At 41.6% G+C, this 26,003-nt stretch overlaps 1 protein-coding gene across 9 annotated transcripts in view; it reads left to right on the forward strand.

Moving 5' to 3' along the window:
- The window catches only part of LOC118649176 (zinc finger protein 420-like), an 85,509-nt gene that overhangs the window by 20,254 nt on the left and 39,252 nt on the right, over positions 1 to 26,003 (forward strand). For 3 of the 9 annotated variants that reach the window (XM_036295996.1, XM_036295999.1, XM_036296002.1), the window contains exon 4: positions 5,195 to 5,268. In XM_036295996.1, the coding sequence (XP_036151889.1) occupies positions 5,195 to 5,268 (74 nt within the window). Of the gene's footprint in view, positions 1 to 5,194; positions 5,269 to 6,104; positions 8,675 to 15,382; positions 15,449 to 17,531; positions 17,705 to 18,932; positions 19,060 to 26,003 lie in introns of those variants that run through there. The other 6 variants (XM_036295998.1, XM_036296001.1, XM_036295997.1 and 3 more) reach the window with 5 other exon arrangements.

The raw sequence follows: 26,003 nt of genomic DNA on the forward strand, positions 1-26,003 counted from the left end.
AAGAAGAAGAAAAAGGTAAAGATACAAATTATGAACAACAAACATGCATCTATCAACAAGTGAATCTAAAAATCAAGTGAATAAATAATCTGATGAACAGAATAAACTGGTGAATATAATAGAATCAAGGTCATAGAAAGGGAGTGGACTGACTATTGTCGGGAGTGGGGGGAAGGAGTGTTGGGGGTGCGGGAAGAAACTGGACAAAAATTGTACACCTATGGATGAGGACAGTGGGCGCAGGGGTGAGGGCCGATGGTGGGGTGGGAACTGGGTTGCGGGGAGCTATGGGGGGCGGGAAGGAACAGCTGTAATAATATGAACAATAAAGATTTAATTAAAAAATGAAGTTTCGTCATTTCGACGTATGTACATACGTATGTGCTTTATGTTTTGGTTTTTTAAAAATATACTTTTATTGATTTCAGTGAGAAAGGAAGAGGGAGAGAAGAAACAGAAACGTCAGTGATGAGAGAGAATCACCGACCGGTTGCCTCCTGCAAGCCCCCCAGTGGGGATCGAGCCCGTAACCCGGGCATGTGCCCTTGACCGGAATCAAACCTGGGACCTTTCAGTTCCCAGGTCAATGCTCTATCCACTGAGCCAGACCAGCTAGGGCTGTGCTTTATGTTTTTTATCATTTATTTACCCCAAGTAAAGGTAAAGAATTGTTATCTTTCTATTAATTTTTTTTTTTTACTATTTCACTTCATTACTACTGTGTATGTGCTTCATGTGAGTGATGTAGGTGGGTTCTGACTTATGACGAAAATCTCGTTACGTCTTGCTGTAGTAATGGATCTCTGACGTAACCCAAGAACTTACTGTAATATGTTTACCTGTGTGAATAAATACTAAGGAGCACAATTAATGCTTCATATGGTATGTGTATGTTTAGTTCTGTAAACACTTCCAAACTATCTTCCCAAGTGACTATAGTATTTGACATTTTCACCAGCAATAAATGGACATTCTAGCTGCTCCAGATCCACAAAAGCATTTGGAGGGGTCAGTGTTCTGGATTCTGACCTGTTCAGTGGCGGTTTAGTGTTGCTTGACTGTGCTGTTTGTTACTTCTCATTGCGTTAATGTGCATTTCTTTAGTGACATAAGATGCGAAGGATCTTTTTAACATGTTTTTTATTGATTTTAGAGACAGGAAGCTAGAGGGAGAGAGTGATAGAAACATTCATGAGGGGGACACATCAACTGGCTGTAAATCCTGTAGCTTGTTATGTATTAAATCCTGTAGCTTGTGTATGTATGGGAATGTCTTTCTCTGTCATATTTAAAGGAAGTTACTGCTGGGTGTTTTATTCTGGCGTGGTAATTTCTCTTTTTTAGTCACTTGAATACTTGGTTCCACTTTCTTCTGTCTTGTAGAGTTTCTGTTGAGAAGTCGGATGATATTCTGATGGGTTTTCCTTTGTAGATTAGTTCCTTCTTTTCGCTGGGTGCTTTGAGAATTTTTTTTTTTTTTGGTCATTAATTTTTGACAGTTTTAATACAATGCACCTTGGAGAGGGCCTCTTTGGATTGAGTTGAGTAGGTGTTCTATTTCTTTCTTGAATTTGAGAACCTAGTTCTTTACATAGGTTTGTGAAGTTCTCACTATTTGTTTGAATAGGCTTTTAGTTCCCTTCTTCCTCTCTTCTTCCCCTTAGTATGCCTGTAATTCTAATATATGAGCCTTTTCTGATGGAGTCCGATTGTGCTCATAGAGCCCTTTCTTTCTTTTCATGCTTAGGTCTCTTCTTTCTTTGCTCCATCTGTTCAGCTCTGTTTCCTAGTCTCAGTAAATCACCCCTACTGACCTAAATTGCATACTTTGTTTCAAAGCATTCTGATTGGTTCTTTTTGAAAGTTTCAGTCTGTTTGGTAAAGTACTCGTTCATTAATTTGTTTTCTGAGTGCATTGAATTGCTGGTATTTTATTGCATCTTATTGAATGTTCTCAGAACTGTAATATTGAATCTATGTCATTTCTATCACATATTTCCATGTGCTACAGCTTGCTCTCTGGAGATTTTTTATTTTCTTTCTGAGCTTTCTCATGACCGTGATTACTATTGCAATTTGTTAGTCTCCCCTATCTAGGCATTTATTGTTGACCTAGCACAGGGGTGGGCAACTTTTTTGTGAGTGCGTGCCAAAACCAGCAAAATCTCTGACTCAAAATTCTTCTGCATGCCAACCCTAATTTTTCGAGAACATGTTATACCTACTTGATATCTCTTAAGGTATACGTATGTGAAGAACCTTGAAGAAATAATAAAATTCATTTGAGTGACAAAAACACAATATATGATGATGAAAAATACATTTATTTTTTAATGTATACATGTACACCGATAGTCCGACAGAAAACTTTATGACTCCGTTTGATATTATCAGTGGGAGTTTTGCTGCTGCATCACTGATGACAGAGATTTTACATCAGGTTTATATTTCGTGACCTTAAGAGATATGCACGAGCGACTACTTTCATCCGTCAGGCTACTCCTATTACTAGACTTAACAAAATTCATCACTGAGAACAAAAATTCACAAATGTATGTGGATGAAAACATGGAGAGTAACGCTGTTGCAAAATTTTTTAAACAGAAAAAATATTCTAGAATGGCATTCCAAGTCCTCAATAGTTCGTTTTCGACACTATTGAAATTGCTCTTCCCCTCTCCATGTCTATGGTCTTTAAGATAACGTGTTATGTAAAATTATTTATCTAAGATGCACCTACACTGAATTTATCTGAAAAGTAAAAGTCAATATTAAGAAAAAAATTGTAAATGGAAGATTATAAGAGAGGGTTTCGTGTGCCAGGAAAAGTTACTGGTGTGCCATGTTTGGCACGTATGCCAAGGGTTGCCCACCCCTGACTAGCAGCTTTCTCTGAAGAGGACTTTCTACCATTTTACGGCAGCTGATGCTGAATAATAAGATTATTAACTGTGAACTTCCAGAGCTGACTACAGCCATGCTGCTTGGGTGGGTGTTTGTTTTGCTCTTATTGTAATGGTGACCCCAGACCTCTGTAGGTTCCCCCACATGCCTCACCTGGTTATCCATCACAGAAGTCAACAGCGATTCTATTGCACTAGGTCTCTGTATGCAGATACTGTGCTCTTTGACCAAGGGCAACTGGGAGCGAGCTTTGGGAATCTAAAGGAAGGTAGCGCTCTGTGGCTACATTTCTTTTTCTGAAACACCATCGCCCGACAGCAGACAGTCATGGCAGAACCCCTATGCTGTATCCTTGCCAAGGCATCTCTGCTGGCTCAGCTGCTATTCTCACTGCTCACTCTTCTGGAGAACCCGCTGAGACTCTCTGTTCTACCTCATGGAAACAACTAATACCACCAACCAGCTTCCCCCACTCTCTGGATGGTGCTGGTCACCAGCTCCTACTGCAGTGCTATGTCCAAGGCCATCTGGCCTCTCCTCCCTTCTTCCCCTTTTATTCCTGGTTGCCCACCTCTAGATGTTTTACTGCACTGGTCTCTCAGTCAGGCTTCTATGTTAAGCAGGGAATTCTTTGTTGAGTTATAGTTGATAACTTACTTGTTCAAGTTGTAGGAGGAGAGCCCTGGGTGATCTCTCTAGCCTCCATTTTTCTGATGTTGCTCCCCTTGTCTTCAACTCTTAATTTTTTATCTGTTATCACGCCTTTTCACTATTCTGTATTTATGTCACTCCACTTGGTGTGCAAAGTGGTCGATTTGTTAGTTTCCCATGTGGACTTCCCTCTATCAAAATCTTCAATTTACTATGCAAGTATTTTGATTCTTCAGCTTGGTCATATCTTTCATTGATAATTCTGTTATATTTTTATATTGGTGCATTTTTAAAAAAATTTGTTTTATTGCTTAAAGTATTACAAAGAGTATTACATATGTCTCCCCTCCCCCCCCCCCCTTAAAATTCCCCCGGCCTCCCCTACCCCACAGTGTGTTATGTCCATTGGTTATGCTTATATGCATGCATATAAGTCCTTCGATTGATTTCTTATCCCTCCTTCCACCCTGCAACCCTCCCCAGCCTTCCTGCTGTAGTTTGACAGTCTGTTCGATGCTACTCTGCCTCTGTATCTATTTTTGTTCATCAGTTTATAATGGTCTTTATTATCCATAAATGAGTGAGATCATGTGTTGGTGCATTTTTTTTAGCTTCCCTTTAAGTTTGGCTTATTTCAGATATTTTTATGTTTGGACCATGTTTTTGTTTTTCTCAGTGTCTTAATATCTCTTGTTGAGGTTCAGGAATTTAAACAACCAGGCCGTATAAACTTGCTTTTTGTAAGAGAAAATAAATAACAATCACCTGTGGCAGAAATTATTATTTCTGTCAAAATTGTTTGGGGGCAGAGTGTGTATACGTTCCAAGTTTAAATAATTTTTTATTTCTTTCCCAGAACCCCAAATATCTTTTTGTTCTTGGTAACTGTATTCAGTATTGCAGTCTATAGTTTTTGAACAATTTCCCACCTTTTCTTTCTTAAATACTTTATAATTGATTTCAGAGAGGGAGAGAGGACAATAGAAACATCAATGATGAGAGAGAATTATTGTTGTTTATTTTTAATAGTTCTTTATTGTTGAAATTATTACATATGTCCCCCAGAGAGATAATTATTGATCCGCTGACTCCTGCACCCCGCACACTGGGGATTGAGCTCACAACCTGGGCATGTGCCCTGACCAGGAATCGAACTGTGACACCCTGGTTCATAGATTGATGAACAGCTGCTGAACCATGTGGGACAGGCACCCACTTTTTCTTTTTCGCAGCCATTACAATGCATTCACCATGTACCAGTTATGCCATTATTTTAGCACTCTGTATCATGCAGAACAAAAACATGTTCTTCAAGATGCTACAAAACCACAAGATCATTGAACATATCCAGTACCCTCATCTCTATCTCCTCAGAGAAGAAACTGGGAAGTGGGAGTTTTCTTATAATACTGCCATAGTTTCCTAGGGTGTTTTGAAGTTTTGGTGCAAAATGTAAGCAACTTTTTAACCTTCTTTGATGTGACTTTTCCTTATTCTGCCTGTCTTGGTCTTGCTTTGTACATTTAACTTAATTTTGGAGTACTCAGACATGTAATTTGGTGAGTAATTGTTGGTAAATTCAGTGTGTATTCATTCCCCAGAGTGTCCTAACTGTGAAACTTTATTTCATATCTTTCAGCTATCTTATCTGAAGACAACCAGGCCTTTTTGCATAAGCCAAAAATAGGAGATTTATTCCCTAAAATAATACTGGTAAGATATGGAAGGTATGGCTTTGATAATGTACATTTAGTGAAAGCCTTGGAATTTGAGGAGGAGTGTAAGATGAGAAAAAATTATTTTAACATTGATAGAAGTAACCTGGTGCAGTTATTCATAATAAAATCATTGTCAATTAATGAGGTCAAAGGTATTACACATTTGGCAATACTCCCAATTTAAATTAGTTATATTTGTAAATTAATGTGTTTCTAAATGTGAAGACCAAATATAATGTTTTTAATATTATACATTCTTTGAATGAAAATACTGAAAATCTATGAATTTAATAAACTATGCTGTAAATATAAGAATTATTACAGTGTAGTATGGGTTTAAATTTTCAATCATTTCTAGAATATAGTGATTTATACACATAGAAAATTTAAATTCAATTAATTTGTTGACTTCTGTATTAAGGTATCATTATACTTCCATTGAGAAATGTTTTTCATACAAATGCCTATAGTTTATATAAATTTAGGAATCTTTATTTAAATATGTCTTTATCGATTTAAGAGAGGAAGGGATAAGAGAGAGAAATATCACTGATGAGAGAGAATCATTGACTGCCTGGTTGCCTGTTGCACACTCCCCACTGGGGATCAAGACCACAGCTCAGGCATGTACCCTGACCAGGAATCAAACTGTGACCTCCTGGTTCATGGTTTGTTGCTCACCCCCAGAGTCACACCAGCATGGAAGGAGTGTTGTTGTTTTTTTTATACATCATGTTTTAATAGTTATCACAGAATAGTTATTTGAAAGAGTACATGTTTAATGAAATTATAGCTGTCACTAAAGCCCTTTCCATCTTCAATGATTACCAGAATATATGCAATGAAGTCAGAAGTTACCAATGCAAGGAACATTGGAAAAATTTTAAACAAGGGTCAAATTCTATTATAAACCAGAAAATTCAGCTTCCAGAGAACCATTATAATGGTGGGAAAGTCTTTGACCAAATGTCAAATCAAAGTATACTTCAGTTTATTCATACTGTGGCAAAAACAAACAAAGGAAGAAAATGTGAGAAACCTTGGAAACAATCTTCAAATCCTACTGAACAAGATAATATTCATACCAGAGAGAAAGCTTACAAATTTAATCCGTGTATGAGACTCCTCAGTCAAATACTCAATCTAAATAAACTTAAGAAAATCCGTACTGGAGAAAAACATTATAAATGTAAACAATGTGGCAAAACATTTAATTTCCTTTCAAATATTCGTGAACATGAGAGAATTCATACTGGAGAGAAGCCTTATAAATGTAGAGAATGTGGCAAAGCCTTCAACCGGTCCTCAGCCTTTATTTATCATAAGAGAATTCATACCGGAGAGAAGCCTTATAAATGTAGAGAATGTGGCAAAGCCTTCAGGAGCTCCACAACCCTTTCTGGCCATCAGATAACTCATACTGCAGAGAAACCATATAAATGTGGAGAGTGTGGCAAAGCCTTCAAGAGGTCCTCAAAGTGTCGTCGTCATCAGAGTGTTCATACCAGAGAGAAGCCTTATAAATGTCGAGAATGTGGCAAAGCCTTCACTGAATCCTCAATCCTCAGTCAACATCAGAGAGTTCATACTGGAGAGAGACCTTATAAATGTAAAGAATGTGGCAAAGCCTTCAGTGCGGCATCAAGCTTTGCTTATCATCAGAGAGTGCATACTGGAGAGAAGCCTTATCAATGTAGAGAATGTGGCAAAGCCTTCAGTGCAACATCAAGCTTTGCTTATCATCAGAGAGTTCATACTGGAGAGAAGCCCTATAAATGTGGAGAATGTGGCAAGGCCTTCAGTGCGGCATCAACACTTACTTTTCATCAGAGAGTTCACACTGGAGAGAAGCCTTACAAATGTAGAGAGTGTGGCAAAGCCTTTACCAGCTCCTCATCCCTTACTTATCATCAGAGAGTTCATACTGGAGAGAAGCCTTATAAATGTAGAGAATGTGGCAAAGCCTTCAGGAGGCCCTCAAGGTGTAGTCATCATCAGAGTAGTCACACTGGAGAGAACCCTTATCAATGTAGTGAATGTGGCAAATCTTTCAGTACCTCCTCAAACCTTAATCGACATCAGAAACTTCATACTGGAGAGAAGCCTTATAAATGTAGAGAATGTGGCAAAGCCTTCATTGTGGCAACAGACCTTACTTATCATCAGAGAGTTCATACTGGAGAGATGCCCTATAGATGTAGAGAATGTGGCAAAGCCTTCAACAGGTCCTCAACCCTTACTGAACATCAGAGAGTTCATACTGGAGAGAAGCCTTATGAATGTAGACAGTGTGGCAAAGCCTTTAGTAAGTTCTCAAATCTTAGTAAGCATCAGAGAGTTCATACTGGAGAGAAGCCTTATAAATGTAGAGAATGTGGCAAAGCCTTCAGTGGGGCAACAAATCTAACTTATCATCAGAGAGTTCATACTGGAGAGAAACCCTATAAATGTAGAGAATGTGGCAAAGCTTATAGTAGGTCCTCAGCTCTTACTTATCATCAGAGAGTTCATAATGTAGAGAAGCCTTTTGAAATGTAGAGAATGTGGCAAAGCCTTTAACCAGTGTTCTTGCCCTATTGTACAGCAAAGTCTATATACTTGAGACAAGCCTTACAGTTACAAATAGTGCCATTAGTACTTTACCAGCAGTGAGAACTTAGTGCCATAGAAGTCACACTGGGATGAAGCCTTATGAATTTGAAAAATGTGGACAAGCCTTTAAAGATATTTGTGATTTACTGTACATGAGAGACTTTATATGGAGAGAAACCTTACAGATGTAAGGAGTGTGACAAATCCTTTCCTTGTCAGTGTGATCTTATTGAACATCAGATAATTCATTGTGAAGAGAAGCCTTACAAATGTGAGGAGTTAGGCATATTTTTAAATGACCATTGGTGTCTTTCTCAACATGATACAATTTGTACTGCAGAGAAGACCTATAAGTATAATGAGTTTGCAATGCCTTTAATCAGGACGCTCACTCAACAAAAAATAATGGAGTGAAACGTTACCAAAGCAGAATATGGCAAAGCTTTTAACTTGTACTCAGACTTACTAGTAATTGGGAAGAATCATTCTAAATAGAAACAGTAAAAATATAAAGAATTTGCCCAAAGATTTAACCAATGTTCCAATTTCATTGAGCATGACCAAATTATGCTTTATAAATAACTAAGGTGTAACTAAGGTGCCAAAGTATATATTCTCATTTATATATTATTCAACATAATTATTGCTGGTGTGAAGCCCAGCAAATATAAAGAATGTGGCGCTTTAAGGGTTTGGCTCAGTGGATACAGTGTTGCCCTGAAGACTGAAGGGTCTTGGGTTTGGTTCCGGTCAAGGGTATGTACCCTGCTTGTGGGCACATCCCCAGTGGGCAGTGTGCAGGAGGCACCTCATCGATGTTTCTTTCTCATCGATGTTTCTAACTTTCTATCCCTCTCCCTTCCTCTCTGTAAAAAAATCAATAAAATATATTTTTAAAACAAAAGAATTTGGCAAAGTTTCACTTCGTACGTGAACCATATTTGAGATCAGAATTCATACTCTGGAGAAACAATGAAAATGTAAATGGTGTCCAGAAGACTTTATTCCACATTCATAATTTATTCCTCACATTGAAATTTCTAGCAGAGGGAAACGCTAAAGCCAAAGAATTGGGAAATCCTATAGTTGGGCCTGCAGTCTCAGTCAATATCAGGGATTGCAATTTGGACTTAATTCTACGTTCATGATATAGGAGGAAAGACTTCTTTAAAAAAAAATATGCTTCTCAAGAGCCTAAAATATTTTCCAAAGTCTGTATTTGAAATTGAATTTTAAAGTATCACAAAATTCACACTAGATGAATAGTCAATACTTTTCAGGTATTACTGTAAATCAGAATACTTCTAGACAATAATCTAATGTTTAAATGAACATAAGTAATTTTTTAAAAATAAATCTTTATTGTTCAGATTATTACAGTTGTTCCTCTTCCCCCCGCCCCCATAGCTCCCCTCCACCCAGTTCCCACCCCACTCTGCCCTTACCCCCCTCCACTGTCCTCATCCATAGGTGTACAATTTTTGTCCAGTCTCTTCCCACACCCCCCACACGCCTTTCCCCCCCGAGAATTGTCAGTCCACTCCCTTTCTATGCCCCTGATTCTGTTATATTCACCAGTTTACTCTGTTCATCTGATTTTTTATTCACTTGATTTTTAGATTCACTTGTTGATAGATATGTAATTGTTGTTCATAATTTTTACCTTTACCTTTTTCTTCTTCTTCCTCTTCTTAAAGAATACCTTTCAGCATTTCATATAATACTGGTTTGGTGGTGATGAACTTCTTTAGCTTTTTCTTATCTGTGAAGCTCTTTATCTGACCTTCAATTCTGAATGATAGCTTTGCTGGGTAAAGTCATCTTGGTTGTAGGTTCTTGGTATTCATCACTTTGAATATTTCTTGCCACTCCCTTCTGGCCTGCATAGTTTCTATTGAGAAATCAGCTGACAATCGTATGGGTACTCCCTTATAGGTAACTGACTGTTTTTCTCTTGCTGCTTTTAAGATTCTCTCTTTGTCTTTTACCCTTTGCATTTTACTTATGATGTGTCTTGGTGTGGTCCTCTTTGGATTCCTATTGTTTGGGGTTCTCTGCACTTCCTAGACTTGTAAGTCTATTTCTTTCACCAGGTAGGGGAAGTTTTCTGTCATTATTTCTTCAAATAGGTTTTCAATATCTTGCTCTCGCTCTCTTCTTCTGGCACCCCTATAATTCGGATGTTGGTATGCTTGAAGTTTTCCCAGAGGCTCCTTACACTATCTTCATATTTTTTGATTCTTTTTCTTTTTGCTTTTTCGGTTGGGTATTTTTTGCTTCTTTGTATTTCAAATCTTTGACTTGATTCTTGGGATCCTCTTGTCTGTATATTATTCTTTCTTTCAGTCAGTGTATGCTTAATTTCTAGTTGGTCCTTGTTCATACCCTCGAGGGTCTCACTAAATTTATTGGGGGTTTCTAGAAAATTCTTGAAAAACCTTATAACCGTGGTTTTGAACTCTATATTCAGTAGTTTGCTTTCCTCCATTTCTGTTATTTGTGATCTGTTTCTTTGTCTCCACATTTTTTATGCTTCCCTGTGTTGATAAGAGTGACTTTGTGTGCTAGGTGTCCTCTAGGGCCCAGTGCCTCAGCCTCCCCAATTACCTGAGCTGGACACTCTTGGTGCACCCCTTTGTGTGCTTTGTGTCTTGTAGTTTAGCCTTGATTCTTGTTGGTATCACTGGGAGTAATTGACATCGAAACCAATTGGTTGTGAGAATCAGCTGTGTCTACAGTGGGAGAACTTCTGTGCTGAAGACACCCTTATGGGGCAAGACTTGCTTCATTGGGGCTTTTGTGCTCACTGAGTGTGTCCCTTATGGATCTGAGAAGTTGTAATCTGGATGGTCCCAATCTGACCACTGGGTACACGGGCTCTTGGATCTCTTAGGAGGTGCTAATTTAGCCTCTGCCTGAGGCTACCCAGCAGGAGGTGTGGAGAGATCTGCAGATTCCTCTTCTTTGTTTGGGGTTTGGAGGTGCCCAGATGAGGCCCAGCTGTGAAGCAATGCAAGCTGCTGTGGGGTCTTGGGCCTTCTTTTGGATATTCTGGGTCTCTCTGACCCTGCTTCAGTTTGCTAGGTAATTTTAGATCTCAAAGGGCCAGTCCATTCATATGCAAAAGCCTCTGCTCACAGCTTGGATGGGGCAGGGTCTCAGGGAATCAACAGGGCAGAGCAAACAGCTATGGCTGTTTCTCAGCCCTGCTCGGAGAAGCCCCGGGTCTCAGTGTCCTTCGGTAATCGTTGCAAGCACCTCTGAGAGAAAGCCGCCATCGATTTATGCCCGCTGCCATACAGTCCAGTTTCTCCCCTCCTGAGTCTGGGTCCCCAGGGATGCGCCGGGAACTGGAGGTCAGAGTCGTGGGGAGCTTGAGACTCCCTTCTGATTGAAAAAGACACCAGTGTCCTCCGTTGCCAGCCCTTTTGCCTGCGCCTCTGTACCTCTGCACTTTACTTCTGCACCTCCTTAGTCTCATTGTGGTTTTCTCTTTCCTTGTAGTTATAGAATTTCCACTCAGACAGCCTTCCTAGATGATGTCCATTTTGTCTTTTAGTTGTATTTTTGAAGTGGTTGTGCGAGGCAGCAATTTCCGGTGTTTACCTATGCCACCATCTTGGTTTCTCCCCCAAACATAAGTAATTTTTAGTATTTATAAATATATTAAAAGAAGCAATGTTTCCATAAGTATACTTACAGTGTTGTCTATTTTTTATTGACATTATTTGAGACATACTGAAAGGGAAATATTAATGTGATTCTGCTCCCATATCACTGATGCTACCATGTTTTATTCCTGGTGTATGTGTGAAATCATGCGGTTGTTACTGCCATAAAGACTTGTGAGTTATTGTATATTACATGGGTTTCACTGACGTATCCTTTTCCATGGCATATTGCATATATTGTAAGGCACACTGCTTGAAGACCACCTAAATGGAGATTGTGGTTGACTTAGAATTTTGGTTTATGTGATCAATAAGGGCATTATAAATTTCGACTAAATTTGCCAATTACTTCTTCAGGAAAATATGGTGGCAGTTCATAAAAATCCTGATGTATCTTCATAGTAGCCATAGGTAGAAGTGATGCACATTGGTTGATGTGGTGAAATAAAGAAGATATGAGGCATATCTGAGAAGGTATATAGACCACTCATCCCTAAGTGCATAAAATTACTGTATGTCCATGTTTTCTAAATGATTAGCCTCCATTCAAAAGACCAAATGAAGCACAGTTATTACATTATTATATCAGAATGCCACGACCTTCCCGGCGAGTTCAGGATGGCTTGTAGGAGGGTCGACAACACAATAAATACATTATACAAAAAATATGAATTTATCCACAACCATCAGCTGGTGGGAGTGTGCTTCAACACAGCAACACACCCATTCTTTTTATAGGCCTGACCCAGAAGAGGCACATAACATTTTCACTGATATCCCATTTGCCAGAACTTTGGCATACTTGGCTGTAATGGAAGCTGGGAAATGTAGTCTTCGGCTAGGAGGTAATGTGTCCAGCCAAAAATCAGGTGTTCTGTTATTAAAGGAAGGAAGAGGAAAGGAAAATCTGTCTCTGAATCATTTTTTCATAAAAATACTGATTTCTTGTTTTATTTGATAAAATTACTACTTGCTCCTTGACTTAAGACAGTTATTGGCCTTCAATAGAAAGGAGGAAATTATGATACTTGCTGCCCATGTAATTATAAACACCTCTGTAAAGTCTGTAATTTAAAGTCTGCTCTGTAATAAAATTGACAGTTTGTATCGCATTATTCAACTCTAAAAAAAAACCATGAATTTAGAAGGCATTTGGGGGGCCAGGTGGAATCACTTTCATGAAGGAGGACACAGAGACTGGGTCCTGCCTGCTTTTAATTCACTTTGAATACACATTTGCCCTTTAGCAATGCATACAGGCAGATCAAACGTAAAATTGGAATACAGTGTAAAGGTTATCAGGTCAGGAAATTGCCTAGAGCCATTGCAATCACAGCTGGGCAAACTTGTGCTGATATTCAGCCCTGCTGAAGTCGATTGGCCTTCCAATGTCTCTTTTACACTTTTATGCTAAGTGCTGTTTGCTTTAGCCTCCAGCTTCAGAAGATTAGTAATATATCTTAAGTGTTTGTAATGTGCATTTTGACAAATGGTTGCATTTACGGTGTTGTTTTCATATGTTAGAGTATGGGTGAACTTACTATTTTCTTTTTTTTTTTTTTTAAATATATACTTATTGCTTAAAGTATTACAAAGAGTATTACATATGTCTCCTTTTTTTTTATCCCCCTTGACATTCCCCGGCCTCCCCTATCCCCCAGTGCCTTGTGTCCATTGGTTCTGCTTATATGCATGCATACAAGTCCTTTGGTTGATCTCTTACCCTCCTCCCCCACCCTCCCCGGCCTTCCCGTTGTAGTTTGACAGTCTGTTCAGTGCTGCTCTGCCTCTGTATCTATTTTTGTTCATCAGTTTATAATGGTCTTTATTATCCATAAATGAGTGAGATCATGTGGTATTTTTCTTTCATTGACTGGCTTATTTCACTTAGCATAATGCTCTCCAGTTCCATTCATGCTGTTGCAAATGGTAAGAATTCCTTTTTTTTACAGCAACATAGTATTCCATTGTGTAGATTTACCACTTTAAAGTATATTTTTATTGATTTAAGAGAGAAAGGGAGAGGGACCAAGAGATCAAAACATCAATAAGGAGAGGGATTTATTGATTGGCTTCGTTCTGCATGCCCCACACTTGGGATTGAGCTTGCAACCTGGGCATGTACCCTGTTGGGGAATGGAACTGTGAGGTCAACGCTTAACCACTAAGCCATGCTGGCCGGGCCTATTTTTTTTCTTTTTTAAATATATTTTATTGATTTTTTTTACAGAGAGGAAGGGAGAGAGATAGAGAGTTAGAAACATCGATGAGCGAGAAACATCGATCAGCTGCCTCCTGCACATCTCCCACTGGGGATGTGCCCGCAACCCAGGTACATGCCCTTGACCGGAATCGAACCTGGGACCTTTCAGTCCGCAGGCGGACACTCTATCCACTGTGCCAAACCGGTTTCGGTGCCGGGCCTATTTTCATTAATAAAGCTGAGTGAGTGTGGATGTGTTCATGTGTTCAACCTTCAAGGTTGTAGGTAACAGTATTGGCGTTGGTAATGCGGTGTAATCATGTCACTAGCAAGCCCTTTTCCAAGTGGTCTTGAAGTTTAAATAATGTGGACAGATTTCTCAATTGTTGATATATTTTTCTTGTTCTTATATCTACAGGGACATTATGATAGTCACAGCTTTCCACTAATGATATATAAAAAATTGTAAAGAGATATATTAGTAAGAAAATTAGTTCTCATAGGTTAGTGTGGATCAGTGGTGTAGGGTTTGATTCCTGGTCCAGGGAAGTAGCTCCTGGGTTCCTGCGGTAGGCAGCCAATCCATGTGTTTCTGTCTCTCTTTTACATTGATGTCTCTCTCTTTTTCTCTCTCCCTCCCTCTACCCGTTTCTTACCTCTACCTTCCTGCCAAAAGTTAATGGAAAAAATCTGCCCAGGTGAGGATTTACAATCACAAAAAGGAAACAATAGGTCTAACTTGTTTTCTATCCTAATGTTTTTCTCCTTATCTATACTGATAAAACATGCTAATTAGACCGAATGTCCTTCCTGACTAAGCCTACCCCTGGCAAAGCCGCCACCTCTCCCTTCAGTTGGGGAGACAGGGAGGGGCTGAGAGAGCAGGATGCCCTTCCCCTCCCCCTCCTCACTGAGGTTTTAAAGATCCTGGCAAATCACAGGCAGAAAGTTTCAATCTGCCGGCCTTTTGAGTTCCCTGTAACTTCACTGTAAGAATGTGCTCCCGGCTTGTGAAGATCCTGGGAAAGACCCCTCCCTGGGACACCTGCAGCTGAAGGGCAGACCAGCCAGTAGCTCTAAGCACAGCCTCTGGGAGCTGGGAAACTGCTGTGTGAATTCCAGGTTCCTCCTCCCTCTTCATGCTTTTGCCACAGCTGCCATTTACTCGCTAGCACCCTAATAAAGGAGCAGCCCCTCTATCTGGGGTGCCTTGTGCCATCAGAGGGCACCTGGCCCTTTCGTCCCTTTAAAGAAGTAAAATAAACGCCCTCTCTCTGCTCCTGTCTCTTCTCTCCCTTGTGAATCCTTTCGCAGCCGCGTCCCCAGCCAAAACCCTGACAATGACGTGGGAAACTCCCCCAGGAAGGGCTGTCCCTGTGGGAGGAGGTGCGGGGACCCGGGGCTGCCCCCTCGCTCCTGCCCCGCCCTCCCTCCCTCTGTCCCTGCACAGGCCTGGCCGCCGGGCTCGGCCCCGCCCCCATCGCGGAGCCGCTCAGCTCAGGCTCTGGCCCCGCCTACCCCGCAGAGAGGCGCATGCGCAGTTCCTTGCAGACGCGGAAGCGGCCGTGGAGGGGGAGGTGGCGGTTCCCCCTGAGGAGGGTGTTTGTCTTTAAAGCTGACGCTCCCCGTCCCCCTCCCCGCAGGGAAGGCTGAGGGCGCTGCCGGCGCTGGAGTCCTTGTTGGGGTCCCCGCCCCGGAGCCTCTCAGCGGTGAGTCCGCGCCCCGGGAGGCTGCGCGGTGCGGGCGCCACGTTCCTTTGGGAGGAAACGGAGGCCCCGGCCCGGGGTCTCTCCGCCTGTGGCTGTGGCCACCGCCTGCCGCGCGGTTTTCCCGCTGAAAACCGTTCCCGGGGCCGCCGGTCCTCCCCGCGGGGCTGAGAGTTTGGGTCAGGGCGTTCCCGCCCTTTGCGCCCCTCCCCCCGCCCGGCGCTTTCCGCCCAAAGAGCCCGGATGGCTCCCGGCCTGGGGGTCTGCACCCCCCTCCTAGGCCCACCCCCATTTAATAAGGGGTCTGCCTGCCCGGGGAGCGCAGTGTCCATGGGGGGGCTCACGGGGAAGGACGCGGGGTCCCCTGAAGAGGCGACCTGCCCTCAGGGAGGGGCTTTGTGGGCGCGGTGACTGCGGGGGGCGGGGGCCCAGGCTGGGGGGTCAGGAGAGGGAGTGAGAGACAGACACGTGGGCGGGAGGAAGGGCATCGAGGGGTCCACCGAAAGGGGGGGCTCAGGGATGAGGGAGCAGAGGGAGCAGCCCTGAGTCAGCAGCTGTGGGAGCGGACAGACGGGAACAGGCAGCAGAGGGGCCACGGGCGTGGGGAGAGGAAGACGCAGACGTGTGTGGAGATGGAGCCTCAGAGACCAGGAGAAAGAGCCCCTGAAGGGAAGTAGGTTTCAGGAGTTTCATGGTCCAGGTGTAGGACAGACAGAGAGAAAAGGGGAGAGAGAGCAGGGGAGGGGGGGACACAGGAAAGGACCACAGTGGAGAGAAAGGGAGCAGGAGACAGACAGATCCACAGACAGAAATACATGTAGTGGGAAGAGGGGAACCCTGACCTGGGTGAGGGGTGAGCTGATGGGGTGTGGATGGTCAAGTTGTGATATATTGGTTTGTGGGTTTATGTGTGTGTGTATATATATTACTATTAATCTCTGAGAGACAAGGAGAGGGAGAGAGAGAGAAACATCAATGGCTAGACAATGGTTGATCAGGGGCCTCCTCCGGGTCCTTCACTGGGGATCAAACCTGCAACCTGGCCACATGCCCTGACTAGAAATCTTACCATGATCTGGTTCAGAGGTCCGATCTCAACCACTGAGTCTTGCCGCCTAACCATGGCTTTATATATTTAATTTAACAGCTGAATTGTTTTAGTTATACAGATTGAATGAGAGTGACAAATCTCCAGTTTATAAGGCTTGGGAATTTATAATAATTTGTTTCCTTTTGCAACCTTTCTTCACTCAGAGTGGAGAGACTTGTCTGTTGGTCATGGGTCCCATTTCCCAGGATGGCCACGAGGAAGTGACCTGTTTCTGTCACTATCTGATGCTTTTTTCAAGGAATATTAGAAGCCTTAGGTTTGTTGCTGTGGTGTTTAGTGCCTGCGTGTGTGTTTCTTCCATGGATTTACTTTTTCTATGTCTTGACACTTAATTTATTATTTAAAACCATCCTGAGATAAATCCTCTGTGTCTAATCAGATCCCCTGAAGAGCTTTAAGAAATGCCCACAGGCCCTAACTGGTTTGGCTCAGTGGATAGAGCATCAGCCTGGGGATTCAAGGGTCCCAGGTTCGATTCCGGTCAAGGGCATGTACCTTGGCTGCGGGCACATCCCCATAGGGGGGCGTGCAGGAGGCAGCTGATCGATGTTTCTCTCATCGATGTTTCTAACTCTCTATCCCTCTCTCTTCTCTGTAAAAAATCATTAAAATATTTTTTTTTAAAAAAAGAAGAAATGCCCTCAGGGCACTTTCCCCCATAGAGTTGGACAGCTGCTCTGGGTGGGGTATCATTGGTTACTGAGGGCCTCCAGGTGATTGGAAGGTGAAGACAGGGATTAACAGGAGCCGTGCAGGATGCCTTTGTGAGAGTGGGGAGCAGGCTTTGTTCAGGGAAGGTAAGGGGGTGCTCTGTTTGTTTGGGGGGTTCTGGATAGCAGCTCAGATTCTCATTTCTGTAGGAGTTTGTGGATATCTTTTGAAGGACAGATAGATGAAGACAGAATGAAACCCCTCACAGTGTGGTCTCCATGTAGGAGCTCATTGTTCCTCACTCTCTCCTGTTACCATGGACAGGAGGGGTGGCCTTTTCCTCATTTCCAGGTTCTTCTGACTGTGAGTGTGAGGGGAGCTGATTAAGAGCCTGTGTTGACGTCTTTGAAGGCATATCCTGTGATCCTCCACATATCGTCAGCTGAGAAAACATCCCAGACCCTGATCAGGACCAGGACCAAATGGCTGCTTCTCAGGTAAAAGATGTGTCCTGGTCACAGGCTATGTTGCCTTTTCCTCTAACATCTGGTGATTTATTTGTCTACTTCCGGTGAGAAGTAGAGAAATACTCAAAGGGTATTGTTCTTGTCCTTGCAGGTTGTTTTTCCTTATGTCATTATTTTTTTTAAAATATATTTTTATTGCTGAACCGGTTTGGCTCAGTGGATAGAGCGTCGGCATGGGGACTCAGGGGACCCAGTTCGATTCCGGTCAAGGGCATGTACCTTGGTTGCGGGCACATCCCCACTGGGGGGCGTGCAGGAGGCAGCTGATCGATCTCTCTAATCGATTTTTCTGGCTCTCTATCCCTCTCCCTTCTTCTCTGTAAAAAATCAATAAAATATATTTTAAAAAAATATACATAGATATTTTATTTATTTTAGAGCAGAAGGAAGACATAGAGGGAGAAAGATCAATGATGAGAGAGAATCATTAATTGGCTGCCTCCTGTGTGCCCCCCACTGAGGATTGAGCCCGCAAACTAGTCATGTGCCCATGACCGGAATCAAACCTGGGACCCTTCAGTCTGCAGGCCGAACGAAGCTCTATCCACTGAAACAAACTGGCTAGGCCTCATTACTTTTTTTTTTTTATCATAGTCAATGTCAGCAGTTACTATTGTTCTCTCTCTCTCTTTTTTACCCTTCTCTTTTGAAAAATATTTTTTTATTGAATTTAGAATCGAAAGGAGAGGGAGAGAGAGATGGAAACTCAATCAGGAGAGAGAATCATTGATCAACGACCTCCTGCATCCCCCCCCACTGGGGATCCAGTCTGAAACCTGCAGTGTGTCCTGACTAGGAATCCAACCCTTCCCTTCTGGTTCATAGGTCAGCACTCTACCTCTCAGCCACACTGGCGGGGCTATAATGCTCTCCTTTGTCCCAGAGCCTTCTCTGCCTTCATTTCATGCAGCCTCCCCAGTCAGGAAGCATTCCTTACCTTTAATTAGTGACTTTTAACTACTATAAACACACCTTCTGTGACAGATGAAACTAAAATCTATACTGTGGATTTGTGGACATGTGTCATCGTCACGTGTCAGTGTTAGAAAACACATCAGAGAATGTTATTGGGGCATAGTGATCTTACTGGATAATTCAGAATACCCCCTAGGTCTAAACCTCTTCTGACACTGTTTTCTTGTTGGCTAACATTGTGAACTCTTCTGGTGACCTCTGGTGAATGTGTCTTTTATTTCAGGGACCGTTGACCTTCAGGGATGTGGCCATAGATTTCTCTCAGGAGGAGTGGGAATGCCTGGACCCAGCTCAGCGGAAATTGTACATGGATGTGATGTTGGAGAACTACAGCAACTTGGCCTCCCTGGGTGAGGATGACTTCCTTCCTGACTTCCTACTCTACCCCTAGGGTTTTGTTTCTTTAATTTTAACATCTCTAAGGGCTTCTGCTTTCTATGGTCAATTCTTGCTCTCAAGGAACAAATTGCACCCTAGCTGATTTGGCTGAGTGGATAGGCTCAGTGGCCTGCAGACTGAAAAGTCCAGGTTTGATCCTGGTTAAGGGCTAATGCCAGGGTTGCGGGCTCACTCCCCAGTAGGGGGTGCAGGAGGCAACATATCAATGATTCTCTTTTTAAATATATTTTATTGATTTTTTTCCAGAGAGGAAGGGAGAGGGATAGAGAGTTAGAAACATCGATGAGAAACATCAATCAGCTGCCTCCTGCACACCCTCCAATGGGGATGAGCCCACAACCCAGGTACATGCCCTTGACCCGAATCGAACCTGGGATCCTTCAGTCCGCAGGTAGACACTCTCTCCACTGAGCCAAACCAGTCAGGGCTCAGTGGTTCTCTCTTATCAGTGATGGCTCTATCTCTCCCTCTCCCTTCCTCTCTGAAAACAATAAAAATATTTGTGTGTTTTTTTAACAAGGAACAAATTAGGGATTCTTTGGTGTAGTAAAAGGCTTTGTGATGTCTTTGAATTTGGAATTCAGTATTTGCACACATTATGTGTTGTCTAGAGTAATTAAGGTACTATCAGAAAATGATATTCTGGATAATATTTTCTAGAATATTCTAATATTCTGCCATGTCTTCTGGCCAGAGGACAACCTGGATTGGAAATGGGAAAGCCTCTATCAAAATTCACAGTCCATTTTCCTTTATTTTTTTAATTTTTAAGATTTTGTTTATTTCAGGGAGGAAGGGAGAGTTGGAGAGAGAAACTTCAGCTGGGCATTAATTGATATTTTTGTATGTGCCCTGACCAGAGATCAAACCTATAGTTTTGGTATATCGGTACAATCCTCTAAGCAACTGGGCTACCTATGCAGGCAGATTGGATTCTTCACTTAATTCTATGTATCTAGGCTTCTATCATGTCTTTCCATGGCTTGATGTATTATTTCTTTATAGTAGTGAATAAGACTTCATTGTGTGTCCTTTAGTATATTTATCCATTCACTTGTTGATGGACCTCTGCATTGCTTCTAGTTTTTATAAATTATGAATAAACAGCTCCTTGTAGGCTTTTGTGTAGATCAAAGGCTTAACTCTTTGATTTAATAGTAGGGAGCTTAGTTATAAGTTTTATCACTTTACATGTCAAATCAAATGAAATCTTTTATTTCAAATGGTAGAGCATCATTATAAAAATAGTAGTTTTTTTCCAGTCTTTATGTTCACTATTGCAAATAGTGCTGCAATGGATATATGGGTGGGTATATCTTTTTGAATTCATGTTCTCTGTATAAATCGCCAGAAATGGAATTACTGTGTTAACTGGTACTTGTTTATGAATATTGGAAAATTCTCTATCGTGTTTTGTGAGTAGCTGCACGAATCTATATATATATATATATCTGAAAGCCTAAGTGACTATTACACCGTGTCGACCGCATGACTGGATGAACGATCGCCATGACGATGCACTGACCCCCCCCAGGGGGCAGATGCTCAAAGCAGGAGCTGACCCCTGGTAGTCAGTGCACTTCCACAGCCAACCTCCCGTGGCTGGCCAACGTCCCTTGGTCCCTTCCCCTGGCCTGCCTGGTGGTCAGTGCGCTTCCACAGCTGACTGGCTGGCTCCAATCGCCAGCCAGTCCGAGGGACCCCTCCCGTGCAAGAATTCGTGCAGTGGGCCTCTAGTTTGTTTATAATCTTGCTGACAGTGCACGAATGTTCTCATTTCTCCACTTCATTGGTGATGCTTGTCGTTTTTTGATTTATGGATAACTGGCATCTTGTTAGGTGTTTGGTAGTATTTCGTGGTGGTGTCCATTTGCATTTCTCTGATGATGAATGAGTTGAACATCATTTAATACCAGTATGTTTATTGTGCATCTCTATGTCCTGTTTGGGAAATGTCTATTCAAGTCCCCTACCCATTTTTCAATCATGTTGTTTGTCCTTTTGGAGTTAAGTTGTGTGAGTTCTTTGTATTTTTTGGATCTTTAGCTTTTGAGGATGTAACATTGCTGGGTTTTTGTGGTGGTTGTTATTTTGTGGTTTCTTTTGGTATGCCAAACTTATTCTTTAGTAGTCTCATTTCTTTATTTTTAGCTTCTTTGTTATGTCTAGAAGATATATGCAAACCAGAATTTTTAAGAATGATGGTAAAGTTCATTGACTGCTTTTTTCTAGTGTTTGCATGGTTTCAGGTCTTCTATATTAGTTGTTCAGCCATGCTGAGTTCATTTTGGTTCATGGCCTATGATTGGGGTCTAGTTTTATTGTTTTTGCATGTATCTGTTCCGTTTTTCTAGCACTACTTCGTGAAGAATCTGTCTTTACCTATTGTGTATTCTTGCCTTCTATCTTATAGATTAGTTAACCATATAGTTTTTGACATTTTTAAAAAAAATAAATTTTTGATTGATTTCAGAGAGGATGGGAGAAGGAGAAAGAGGTAGAAACATCAATGTTGAGAGAGAATAATTGATTGGCTGCCTCCTGCATGCCCCCTACTGGGGATCAAGCCCGCAACCTGTGCATGTGCCCTTGATTGTAATCGAACCCTGGGACCCTTCAGTTCGCATGCCGGCGCTCTATCCACTGAGGCAAACTGGCTGTGGTTAGCTTTGGACATTTTAAAAGTTTTGTTACTTCTTTTTTCATGTTGATTTTTAAAAGGTCGTTATGTATTCTGGATATTAACTACTTATCAGATAATATGCTTCGTAGAAATATTTTCCCATGCCACAGCTTGTATTTTGAACGCACTGAGAATTTGCTTTATTGGAAGTTATATTTATATGGGGTGTAATGCCTTTTGACTATTTTGTTTTGTTTACCTTTCCTCTTAGTGCTGTAATAAAAAATCAAATGTCATAGAAACTTTTCTACATGGCCTAGCCCAGTGGTCGGCAAACTCATGAGTCAACAGAGCCAAATATCAACAGTACAACGATTGAAATTTCTTTTGAGAGCCATATTTTTTAAACTTAAACTATATAGGTAGGTACATTTTTATTAACTTATAGGGTACTCCTAAGGCTTAGGAAGAGCCACACTCAAGGGGCCAAAGAGCCGCATGTGGCTCGCGAGCTGCGGTTTGCCAACCACGGGCCTAGCCAGATTGGCTCAGTGGGTAGAGTGTCAACCTGTGGACAAAAGGGTCCAGGGTTCGATTCCAATCAAGGGCACAAGGCCAAGTTGCAGGCTCGACCACCAGTAGGGGCCATGCTGCAGGAGACAGCCAATCAATGAATCTCTCTTAATGTTTCTGTCTGTCTCTCCCTCTCCCTTCCTCTCTGAAAGCAATAAAAATGTATTTAAAAGAAAAACAAAAACTTTTCTGTAATTCGTCATTTAACAGATTGAGTTATTATCAGCTTTATGTTTCAATATTTTATCCATTTTGGTTTAATATTTGTATGTGATGTTTAATAACAGCCCAACTTCACTCTTTTACATGTAGACATCTGAGTATCTCAACACTATTCACATATGTGAGAATATCCTTTCGTGGTGTAGGTACCCTTGTAGAAGATTATTTTACCTCATGTGTGAGAAGTTGTAAGTAGGCTCTTTATCCTACAGTGCTTCTTTTTTGTAGTTGTTAATCCTCAATGAGGACATTTTTTCCATTGCTTTTCACAGAGAGTAGAAGGGTGGGAGTAAGGACAGAGGACAGAGAGGAAAACATCGATGTGAGAGATACATGTCAGCTGGCCCCCTTCTGTCCCTACTTCAACGCAAGTGGGGTGGGAATTTGTCACTGAGGTATGTGCCCTTTAAGGGGAATTGAACCTGCCACCCTTAAGTGCACAGAATGATACTCTAACCCTGAGCATCACTGGCCAGGGCCTACCGTGCCCCTCTATTTATCTGTGTCTTAATGTGTAAATGGTACTTTTGGATCATACCAGTTTTGAAATATTTTTTTAAATCAGGAAGCATGATGCCTTTAAGGTTTTACTGTCTCTTCCATGTTTGTTTTGGTTCCCTGGTGTCCTGTGTCATTAATTTTAGGATGAGGTTTGCTAATTTTGTGAAAAGTGTCATTGGGACGTGGATAGTGACTGCTTTGAATGTTTATGTCAACCTTGGGTACTTGTGACAGCTTATACTGTTAGCATTGACATTTAAGATCATTGCATGTGTAGTTCATTTATTGAATTCTTATTTAATGACAGCCAGCACTACTTTGTACTTTATTTTTATTGATTTTAGAGGAAGAGAGCAACTTGGGAGGGGAGGGGGAGATGAGAGAGAGAGACTTTGAGATATACATTCATTTCCCCACTTAGTTATGCATTCATTGGTGAGTTTTTACTGTGCCCTGAGCAAAGATCAAATCTACAGTGTTTTGGTATGAAGACCACACTCTAAACAACTGGGCTACTTGGGCAAGGCGGGAATGTCCTTTTCTGATCTGTGGTTAGGCACCCTTGGTGAAGATCTTTAGACCCTATCCACGAGGATTTCTATGTCGGCCTTTTATTCTACCTTGCTTCATTATTTCCCTCTGCCTTAATGTTTGTATCACAGATTTTTGTTTGAGTGTTTATATTTTATTTTTTTATTGATTTGAAAGAGAAATGGAGAAGGACAGATAGTTAGAAACATCAATGATAAGAGAGAATCATTGATAAGCTGCCTCTTGCACGTCCCCTACTGGGGATCAAGCCCACAAACCTGGCCTGTGCCCTTGAGAGGAATTGAACCCAGGACCTTTCCGTTCACAGGATGGTGCTCTATCCACTGAGCCAAACCGGGTAGGGCTGTATTATAGTTTTTTTGATAGCAGAAGTTTTGAAGTATGTTTTAATATTAGGAAGGCTGAAGCTTTCAATTTCATACATTCTTTTTTATTTTTTTAAATATGTTTTTATGGATTTCAGAGAGAAGGGAGAGGGAGAGGGAGATAGAAACATCAATGATGAGAGAGAACCATTGATAGGCTGCCTTCTGCGTACCCCACACTGGGGACTGAGCCCACAACCTCCACCTGCGCCCTTGACCAGATGCAAACCTGGGACCTTCAGTCTGCAGGGCAATGCTGTGTCCACTCCAGTGGTCGGCAAACCGGCTCGCGAGCCACATGCGGCTCTTTGGCCCCTTGAGTGTGGCTCTTCCACAAAATACCGGCTCTTCCACAAAATACTAGCTCTTCCACAAAATACCCACTTTTGCTCATGGGCCACGAAGTTTCAATCACACTGTACATGCGCACCCACATGTGGTATTTTGTGGAAGAGCCACACTCAAGGGGCCAAAGAGCCACATGTGGCTCGCAAGCCGCGGTTTGCCGACCACGGCACTAAGCCAAACCGTCTAAGGCCATTCTTTTCTTTTTTTTAAAATAAATTTTTATTGATTTCAGACAGGAAGAGAGAGGGAGAGAGAGAGAAACATCAATGATGAGAGAGAATCATTGATCGGCTGCCTCCTGCACACCCCCCACTGGGGATCGAGCCCGAAACCTGGACATGTGCCCTTGACTGGAATCGAACTTGGACCCCTTCAGTCCGTAGGCTGACTCTCTATCCACTGAGCCAAACCAGTTAGGGCTTGCCAAACATTCTTTTCACAATTCTTTTGTTACATGGAGTCCTGTGACATTCACATTACTTTTAGAAAGAGCTTTTCTATTTCCACCAAAAGTGTCACTGAGACTTTGATAGGGATTACTTTGAAGGTTTAGGTCACTTTGTGTACTAATGACAGCTGATACTTTAGCATTGCAAACTAGACTCATGGAATGTGTTTTCCAACTTACTGATTTCTGCTGGGGTTCATGTCCCAGCATCAAGAAAGGTACAGGAATCTGGAAAAGGGGCTGCGCGTAGATGACATAGAAATCCAGAGACTAATAAAGAGTCCGGAGACGAGTTGAAAGGCAGTCGAGGTCAGAGGACCTTCAGCTAAAGGAACTGAAGAGAGCCTCCTTGTCTAGGACCCTTGCTTTTATTAACACAATTTGTCCTAAGGCAAGGTGGAGATAATACACTTCAAAGGGTAAGGTTTCAAAGGGTACAGAGTCCATTGTCAGAATGGGGGAATAGCCTACGGCTGTTCAGGTGTTTGGCCAGTAGGAGGCAATAACATGTAGATTAAGATGCCCTTTAACTGTGTGGCAGCCACAATCAGTTTCCTATTCAGGTTTGGGGAAATTCCTTGTTAGTGTCTTAGGAGTTCCTTAAATTCTCTTCATATTTCCACATGTTTATTGGCTTTTCAGAATCAAAATTTTAATGATTTATGTACAAATTCATCATTTAATTATTATTTTTTAAATGTATCTTTATTGATTTAAGACAGGAAGGGAGAGGGAGAAAGAGAGAGAAACATCAATGAAGAGAAAGCATCATTGATCAGCTGCCTTCTGAATGATCGGGGATTGAGCCTTCCACCAAGGCCTGTGCCCTGACTGGAACTAAAGTGTGACCACCTGGTTCATAGATGGAAGCTCAAACACTGAGCCACCGCTTTCAGGCAAATTCCTTATGTTCTAAGTTGAACATGTCTTTCGTTATTGATTCTACTGTATTTTTTCATTTGGGTATTACGTTTTTTAATTTCCCCTTTTTGGTGTGGTGTTTATAAAATACTTTCTCATTGTATTTTTACTTTAATTACATAATATTTTAGTGATATTATTGTCATTTTATTTCTCCTTTTTAGCTTTAAGATATTTAGTTCTATTCTTTTTCAGGTAATTAATATATTCCCATTAATGTAGTGCACGTTTGATTACTTTTATTTTGTATTTCTGACATGATACTTTTTGTTTCTTTGCATGACTTGATATCATTTGTTGAGATTCCAGAATTGTAAACAAGCAGGCTTTTGAACATGCTTT

Source organism: Myotis myotis, unplaced genomic scaffold (assembly GCF_014108235.1).
Source record: "Myotis myotis isolate mMyoMyo1 unplaced genomic scaffold, mMyoMyo1.p scaffold_m19_p_28, whole genome shotgun sequence".
Taxonomy (NCBI): domain Eukaryota; kingdom Metazoa; phylum Chordata; class Mammalia; order Chiroptera; family Vespertilionidae; genus Myotis; species Myotis myotis.